The 9469-nt window shown below is 40.2% G+C and overlaps 1 protein-coding gene across 1 annotated transcript in view; it reads right to left on the bottom strand.

The window, feature by feature from the left end:
• The window catches only part of LOC122550661 (PC3-like endoprotease variant B), an 869748-nt gene that overhangs the window by 753838 nt on the left and 106441 nt on the right, over nucleotides 1–9469 (bottom strand). Inside the window, exon 2 of the mRNA XM_043691743.1 lies at nucleotides 5163–5352. Within this exon, the coding sequence (XP_043547678.1) occupies nucleotides 5163–5342 (180 nt within the window). The 5' untranslated portion in view covers nucleotides 5343–5352. The remainder of the gene's footprint in view (nucleotides 1–5162; nucleotides 5353–9469) is intronic.

The raw sequence follows: 9469 nt of genomic DNA, 5'->3' as shown, positions 1-9469 counted from the left end.
CGAGGGCAGTGGGAGGAGGTGATCGAGAGCTCGAGGGCAGGGAAGGTCAGTGGGAGCTTGAGGGCGGGGTGAAGAACGGCATTGTGAGTGTGGGGTGAGGAGAGGGACATAGAGAAATAGCAGTCGCAGGTGGAGGTAGAAGGCAGGCAGGGGTGTGACCGGCTGAGAGCGCGGGTGGGGGCGCCACAGGGTCAGAGAGCAAGCTCGTGCCACGCAGTCAGAGAGCAAGCATGCTAGCGCTACAGTATCAGAGAGAGCACACGCGCCCCACAGGGTCAGAGAGTGAGCAAGCTCCACACAGGGTCAGAGAGAGCACATGCGCCCCATAGGGTCAGAGTGCAAGTGCGCGACACAGAGTCAGAGAGAGCATGTGCATGCCCAAAAGGTCAGAGAGAGCATGTGCACGTGCCACAAGATCAGAGAGAGCATGTGTGCGCGCCACAGGGTTAGAGAGCGAGTGTGCAGCATAGGGTAAAAGAGAGCATGTGCGTGCGCCACAGGGTCAGAGAGAGCATGTGCGCGTGTCACAGGGTCAGAGAGCGAGTGTGCGGCATAGGGTCAAAGAGAGCATGTGTGTGCACCACAGGGTCAGAGAGAGCATGTGCGCGTGCCACAGGGTCAGAGAGTGAGTGTGCGGCATAGGGTCAAAGAGAGCATGTGCATGCGCCACAGGGTCAGAGAGAGCATGTGCGTGTGCCACAAGGTCAGAGAGCGAGTGTGCGGCATAGGGTCAAAGAGAGCATGTGTGTGCACCACAAGGTCAGAGAGAGCATGTGTGCGGCATAGGGTCAAAGAGAGCATGTGTGCGCGCCTCAGGGTTAGAGAGCGAGTGTGCGGCATAGGGTCAAAGAGAGCACGTGTGCGCGCAACAGGGTCCGAGAGCGCAAGTGCGCGCGCCACAGGATCAGAGAGAGCACGTACGCGCGCCACAGGGTAAGAGAGCGCGTGTGCGGCATAGGGTCAGAGAGAGCATGTGCGCGCCATAGGGTCAGAAAGCGCGTGTGCGGCATAGGGTCAGAGAGAGCACGTGTGCGCGCAACAGGGTCAGAAAGCGAAGACGCGCCCTGCAGGGTCAGAGAGCGAGGGAGCGCTGATCGACCGAGCATGTGCAGTAGAGAGACTGACCGCACGCGCGCGCCAGTGTGTGAGGGTGTGTTTGTCAGTGCAACACTTGTCACTCTACGTTGGGTATGTCATCCTTTGCCAAAGCCATAACACCAATTAAAAAATGCAACATTTACTGAGATTGTCTCATCTCTGGCGAAAAAGAAAAATTCCGTGTACTTAATGGTTGTGATACTTCACAACCCAAGCATTATAGATTTATTTTCTCACTAAGTGTTGAAACGTAGTTAAAGGTATGTAGACCTCCGTGATGCTAGTGCTATGACCCAGATGTCTATAAGATGTAAACAAATACAGAGACTGATTAATGGGCTGACACTTCATTTTTTGATTAGTTAATTATTTATACTTATAACCGATTAATAATTCAGAATAGATAACTTTGTAAATTATAATTCAAACTAAAATAGAGAGGGAGTGAGACTCAAATATGTACCAAGTCTTTGCGTTTGGAACACATTTTCTATGTGGTTTTTGCTGATGATTTTTAGAATTGAGAAAACAAGCCAATTCCATAACAGGATCGCATGTTAAGTTTTAAAGCACACTATTAAGATTCAGCAATGATAACTGCATGATAATTAATTCAGGACATTACATGTGTGTGGCATTTTAGAATGTCTTTTCCTTTCAAATGGATGTTAAGAATTGTACTTTTATGCATTCCATTATTGAAATGATTCTGGCCGTAAGGTAATTTGTTTTCTTACTGTGCTAATTGTTTAAAGTAATTGGATAATTCAGTGCTGTTTGGGATCACCTTACATTAAAGAATGTTCCAGAATTCACATACATGGGGGGAATCAATCACTACAGCAGTTAGTAATATCCACCATATCTGCATATAAATTTCACTACACGGGTACCTATTGTTTAGATGCAATAAATACTGCAAAGACCATATAAAACTTTATTTATTTAAACTCTAATTTTAGTTTTTCATTATCTTTTAAAGACTTTCATGTTAACTACTCTCTTATTTGTATTAAATTGAAATGTGTTACTCAGTTGAAGTCAGACTGGTGAATTTTCGGTGTCTAGTGATGTGGTTCAGCACTGTGCCAATTATATTAACTTCTTTCACTGTTTCAGATACAATCCTTCATAGACATAAAATCCATCAAGTTTGATCAGAAATGTGAAGTGTGCACTGCTACTCCCATATTTTCTCATTGAACTTATCTATCCTATATTTTGAGTGATTAGTTTACATTACTAAAAAAGGACTTTTGTATCAAAACATACACACTTTTCGATTACTTGCACGGCACAAGGTAAAACATGGAAAAGAACAGGCAGAGACAAGCTCTCCACCTGGTGAAAGCTTACGAGGCAGTATGAAATTTTAGACTCAATCTGCTCTTTGACCTTGCTAAATTTGAGTTCTGTTATTCTGCTGTGGGGAAAAGACAATCATTATGCTTTGAGGATTTAATGACCTTTATGCTAATTGTTCAGACTGAGACGTGAACCTTTTCTAATTATTTGTTGTGTCGTGGGCAAAATATGTTTATTTAAGAGTAAGATTAATAGCTCAAGTATACAAAATTATTTCTCATTAGTCTCACTTAAAAATGATTACCATAACAACTAAAATATATTTTCAGTGTAGCATAAAACTGTTAGCGATTGTGATGTCTTATTAGTAAAACTTCCATTAATTAGTTACTGTTGCAACACGGGTTAGCTGCTATTTTCTTCATTCCAGATCTAAGCAAAACACTAACTCTAAAACTCCAATATATCAAGAACCTTTCATTCAGCCTCATTTTGTGAAATTTCTAGTCGAAGCACTGCGTAAACATTTAATCTTGATACAGGTCCATCATTTGCTTCAATTATAATATCAGTCAGTGCACTGAATGCAGTTCATCTGTTGCCTCATTCACAAATCTCATTTTAATGCATGTTAAAAAGACTGATGTTTCATTCATAAGTGCTTTCTTGTAATGAATTACTGTCCATTCTTTTTCCAAAGAGAAAGTTTTGACTGTCTTACATTCAGAGACTCTTTAGATTAATTGAATAAATCTAAGTATTCTAAATTGCTCATATAGTTATAAATCCTGATCTAATCATGACAACTATTGACAGACTAAATACGCTTTAGCCAGGACCCAGAAGGACTGGAGATAACAAAGTAAACAAGAGCTGTGAATCAGCAAGTGCACATTCTGCTTTTACTGCCTATATAGCTGAAAGCATTAGAAACCCCTTCTAGTCTAATGCAGGGATTCAAAAACTATTGTTTAAAAAACTTTAATAAAATGGACTGTGATATAATAAACCATATTCTCACTATAACAGATAAATTCCATATTACCAAATAAATGCTGTATACATTAGAGATCTGTTCACTTTAGCGCAAATATCGAAATGTTTATTACACTTTAATAAAAATTAAGCAACGACTAGTCATTATTATGTAGTAAAAATCCAGAACCCTGTTGCTTCAGTACTGTAACACTTTGCCCCCCCCCCCCCCCGAGAAAACCTCAAAAATGGAATGTGTTAGTGAAAGACTGCATACCACATATCTCTGGTACTCCACATCTGGTACCATTGCTGATTTGTGCTTTAAATTCCATTCACCAGTTCATAATATGTATTGTTCCAACATAGAGCTAAAAGGTCACTATTATACATAAGGAAAATTAAGCCGATGTTCTTGGTTGCCTTACAGTTCTTCTAGTTCAACTACTCCAATAAATGAACATGTACAACAAGCCAAAGGGCTTTTTTATTGCAAATTTAATTCATTTCTCTAGACAACTGTGAAATTTGCCATTGACATTAGTCATTACCCCAAGGCGAACTAAAAGATGATCTCAGTTAATAAATGATCCTTAACAAGGAACACTTCTATCTACTGTGATAATGGCACAGGCACATTTTATTAATGCAGGCTAGCTTCCTGCCAGAATCATAGGATTCTCAACTATTTGGTGTCTGCTTATTTCCTGTTCCCACTCGTGATTATTAATAATTATGCGGTGGGATAATTAGCAACACAAAGAGTTAGTCCTATCAGCTTGCAACTAGATTTTTGTGTAGCATGTTAACCTTCTGGGTGCAGAAATGACAGTGAAATATCCAACACAGGTTGAACTCTGAGTGTCCAAAAAAAGGTTAACTAGCTGTGGCATCTCTTGCCTTAAATGATAGAATCAGGTACATTGTACAGAGATTTTATAACAGCATTTGTATACGTATAAATTGACAACCAGATTTTAATAATGAAATGTCAGTAACATTTACGATCAGTTAATATCTAATTGTTCAAAGATTTTTGTTAAGTATTGGCATAAACTGGATTAATTTTGTTTTTCATTTCAAGTATAGTCCACAACCAGGGGTAAAAAAAAATACAAGTTACAGGCAAATGAGATCATACGGTTGCACATCCACTTATCAAAGACTTTAAAAAATCTATAAAAGAGGCATAAGCCCTTAAAATGTATGTTTTTTCCCTCCTATTCATAACTTCAACTTCTCAAAATAACCACAGAAAAAATATCAGACAGCTGCTTCAGTTTATTAAGATTGTGAGCTCTATGCTGTGGCCACATAAAACATGAACTGCATTTCAATAATTGTCACGATTTCCCTAAGCAATAAAAGAAGCGTCAGGCATTTATCTTCAGGGGAATTAACCAAACTGGTTTCACATCTACCTTTCTTTTAAAAGAGAAATTCATTTCAAACTACATACACATTCCATTTAAAAAAAACTTGCAATTTCTAGAATACTGGTCGAATTCTTGAGAGGGGTAGTGAAATATCTTGATTTTTATAAAAAAAACAGTTGAAGGCATGCAAAAAATAACTTACAACTTGAAACCTGCTATTTTTGTTTAAATAACCTAAACTGTGCAAGTATCATTCTTCACCTTCAATGTCTCTTTTCACAGCAGTGGCTTTGGCTGCACTGATAACTATGAAATACCTTTCTGTTACAAATAATTATCACAATAGCACTGAAAAAATAAATAAAAATATTTTAAGTGTTATACAATATTTAAAACAGTTGCACTGACCGGTAGGACGTACTCTAAGCCATTCCTTTTAGCCACGTCTCTGGCTACGTCCTCTCCCTCGTCTATCTCAATGGTGTAGTAATTGAAAGGACCAGCAGTCTCCTCCCCTCTAGTGGTTGCCAACACACTTTGCAGGAAGCAAAGGGGGAAAAATAAGATGACGGGCTTTCCAAAAGCCATGTATCTAAACCTGGAAATGAAAAAAAAAGGCAATACTTATCACAAGTCATACATAAAAATCTTGCCGGAACTGACATTGGTGACAGGAACCTAATCAACACTACACTGTACTGCACTGCAATAAGATGTTATGTACTGCATTAATAACTTGTCTCAACCTGCCTGTGATAATATTGTTTAAGGTTGCATTTATAATAACTAAGTTGATGTTCGTGAATATTTTGGAAACCAAAATGACTCAAATTAGGTACTTGAAGGCTAAAGCTGCACCTTATCAAAATCCATTAATTAAATAGGAGTTTAAAGGACTAGAAGTGAGAAATTATGATGAAATCTAAGTCCTGGATAACATAAACATCTGCTTAACATTACTTTCAAAAAGTATTTATGCATAGATGTACTCTGGAAGCTCTATGTGGGGAGTATCACCTCTGCTGTTATAGGCAAATTCCTTCTTTCTTGTAGCCAATATTGTATCTTTGTATAAAACCACATAATCTGCATATGCTTATCGTGCAATCTTATATCTTGGCCAGAGTTATTCTAAGTTTGAAGAAGGCTTTTTAAAAAAATAAACAGATACTTATTAAAACGTGATGTTTTCCAAATAGTTTGCAAATAGAAGACCTGAATCAACATTTCCGAAACTTGTAGAGCTCTGATTTCACTGCGCAGATACTAATCTTGAAGTTAAAAAAAAACTGATTCGGATGATAACTCGCTGTAAGGAATCTTGCAGAACAGAAGTCATTCATATAATAGGGTTTATTCCATTCTCAGAAATAGAATTGAGCCCAGGTCTGGTGGGATTCATCTGCAAGTCTCACCATTGGCTCAGCACATGTGGAAATTAATGGATGCAGAACGGGGATATCCCTGGTTTAATTCATGTGTTGAGGGGCAGGAGGGATATCTTGATTGTTATCCAGCATTGGAGATGCACATAGTTGGATATTCAGTGAGTGATTATGCCTGGCTTTCCTGCTGTCTGTATATATGCCATGGGAAACATCAGGGTTGTTTGGAATGAAATCAAGGCCTAAAAGCATCATAACATGCACCCTTCTTTACTTGTGATTTAATAGCCGCTTAACTGGAGCAAGGACAAACGATGCAGGGGGAGGTTACGCTCCTTTTAAAATAGTGGAGTGAGAAGAGAGAAACTTTTAAGAAAACAAGTCTGACTGCAGATTTTACCACATGCAGAGTTTGTATTCTCTCTTCAACTGAAGCTGTTTCTAAGCAAAAGTTTCTGGTGTGGGTTGTGCCCGATGCTATTTTGGGTGGGTGGGTTTTGCAGCTACTGGGAATAGGCACGGGAGGTAGGCAGATTTTGCATGCAGTATTGTTTAGACTGTAGCAATGTCACTTCCGAACTCAACTCTCCATCCACAGATTCCCTGGAGCTCTCACAATACACGATCTGCATCAAGAAGTGTCAATAACCACTCTCAGATTGGTTGCTGAGTTATTCCTACTGCCGAGTCAGTGGAAGTGATTGGTGGTTTATTTGGTTGTTTAATGTTGGTGATAACTCCAGGCAGTGATCAAGATGGTACTCTGGCCTCTGAACGACTAGGTCCTTAGTTGAAGTCCCACTATAGGACTGGAGCATGTAAATAGCAAGGCTGACAATCCAGTACAGTACTGAGGGACCTTAATGTTATCAAATGTGGGGTCATTTGAGATATTACATTGAGGCCTCCATCTGCCTGTTCAGGTGAGTGTCAAAGACCTTAAGCTATTTCAGTGAAAAACAGAGGAGTTATCCCTGTGTTTTAGGCCAATATTTATCCCTGAATCAACGTCACAAAAAAAATTATCTTTTCATTGTCATATTGTTAACCACGTTCATGTTATAAAACATGCAGAAAATTTAACTTTTTTCTTAGTTTTTAACACAGTGACAGTAAAATGTAAAGGCCTTGGTTGTCACATCAATGGCCCTGCTCAAATCACTTGCTACCAGCAATGAGTGTGATAGTTTTCATTCCCCTTAGCTACAACATTGGAGCATAGGTGTTAGGAGCAGGAGTAGAACATTCCACCCCTAAATTACAGGACGGTTCAGCAGAGGCAGCACAAGCTGTCTGAGGAGTGAGGAGGAGCGGGGAGAAAAAAGATGTCAATAGAAGGCTCTAATCACATAGGGTCTTGGGAAGTATCTCTTCTTCCTCAATCAAAATAAGAAACAGTGTGCGCAATTCCTCATTTTCGCAAAGGAGATGCTCACTGAAATGAGACCACTATGGTCTCATAGCAGTGTTGAGGACAGCATGGTCACTGTTCTGATGGTGACCAAACCAATGAATTTCTTTCACTTCAGGCTCTTACTATGCTTGAATAAAAGACCAAGATGACATTTCCAAATGTTGCTGTTTGCTGTACTATCATATAAAGGATGTGATTGAAACAGAGTATGGAAAGAGAGGATATGGAATGGAAATGGAAATGTATTACCTTTCCAAACCGAAACTTAGAAGTGTGCACATTGTTTCATCTGCATAGTGGACTTTCCCATGGTTCAGGGTGTCATTGATTGCTTTGTGGGTGCTGTGTCTGTATTCAGAGATGTGCAATTGCACAATGCTTCATTTGCATGTGTCTTACATTGATCAGAGCTCGACATTGTGCCAGTACTCATGATACCATTGTTCAGTGCTGGTCTGCTGTGCCATCAGCATGTGAATTGCCATGCACGAGTGTAACTATTGGATAACAACTGCTATATGCTGACAACCAAGATAATGATTTCAGCATGCAACCTACACATAAGTGTGAAGCATCCATATAACAGGAGCCTAGAAGGCTTTTGTGGTAGTGTTCCTGAGTCAGGAGGCCTGGGTTCACGTTCTGTATGTGTGTGCTAGTGTGTCTGAATAGGTTGATTAGAAATATCTATGCAAAGAGCCATGCTGCCAAATAGAACATCATTGAGCAAACTATTGTTATGCATAAGCAACTCTTCTGCTACCTGAACCACTTAATCCCCTGTCCTTTTCAGATTATGTCATGATTCCTCATGATCTGATGTATCCTGACAACCTCGCCATTGTGAGAGTTTAGATTAGAGTGGTGCTAGAAAAGCACAGCACCACTCTAATCTAAACTCTGGTTTCCAGCATCTGCTGTCCTCACTTTTGCCTCGCCATTGTGAGAGCACAGTCCTCCATATGAAGTAACTGCAATATAAAAGAGAAGGAAATCTCTTCCTGGTCAGGCTGCATGTAATTGGTTTATGTAATTTAGGGACGGTTTTGTGTGTGGGAAATCATGTCTCACTAACTTGATTAAGTTATTCGAAGAAGTAACAAAGAGGATTGATGAGGGCAGAGCGGTGGATGTGATCTATATGGACTTCAGTAAGGCGTTCAACAAGGTTCTTCATGGGAGACTTGTTAGCATGGTTAGATCTCATGGAATACAGGGAGAACTAGCCATTTGAATTCAGAACTGGCTCGAAGGTAAAAGACAGAGGGTGGTGGTGGTGGAGGGTTGCCTTTCAGACTGGAGACTTGTGACCAGTGGTGTGCCACAAGGATCGGTGCTGGATCCACTGTGAACATAGGAGATACAGTTAGTAAGTTTTCAGGTGACACCAAAATTAGAGGTGAAATGGACAGCGAAGAAGATTACCTCAGAGTACAATAGAATCTTGATCAGATGGACCAATGGGCTGAGGAGTGGCAGATGGAGTTTAATTTAGATTATGTGAGGTGCTGCATTTTGGAAGGCAAATCAGGGCAGGACTTAGACAGTTAATGGTAACGTCCTAGGGAGTGTTGCTGAACAAAGTAACCTTGGAGTGCAGGATCACAGTTCCTTGAAAGTGGAGTCGCAGGTAGATAGGATAGTGAAGAAGGCATTTGGTCAGACCATTGAGTACAGGAGTTGGGAGGTCATGTTGTGGCTGTACAGGACATCGGCTAGGCCATTTTTGGAATATTGTGTGCAGTTCTGGTCTCCCTCTTATTGGAAGGATGTTGTGAAATTTGAAAGGGTTCAGAAAAGATTTACAAGGATGTTGCCAGGGTTGGAGGGTTTGAGCTATAGGGAGAGGCTAAATAGTCTGGGGCTGTTTTCCCTGGAGCATCGAAGGCTGAGGGTGACCTTATAGAGGTTTATAA

This window comes from Chiloscyllium plagiosum, chromosome 6, assembly GCF_004010195.1.
Source record: "Chiloscyllium plagiosum isolate BGI_BamShark_2017 chromosome 6, ASM401019v2, whole genome shotgun sequence".
NCBI classification, from domain to species: domain Eukaryota; kingdom Metazoa; phylum Chordata; class Chondrichthyes; order Orectolobiformes; family Hemiscylliidae; genus Chiloscyllium; species Chiloscyllium plagiosum.
The sequence above is the reverse complement of the archived record's forward strand: the minus strand, read 5'-3'. Positions and strand labels throughout refer to the sequence as shown.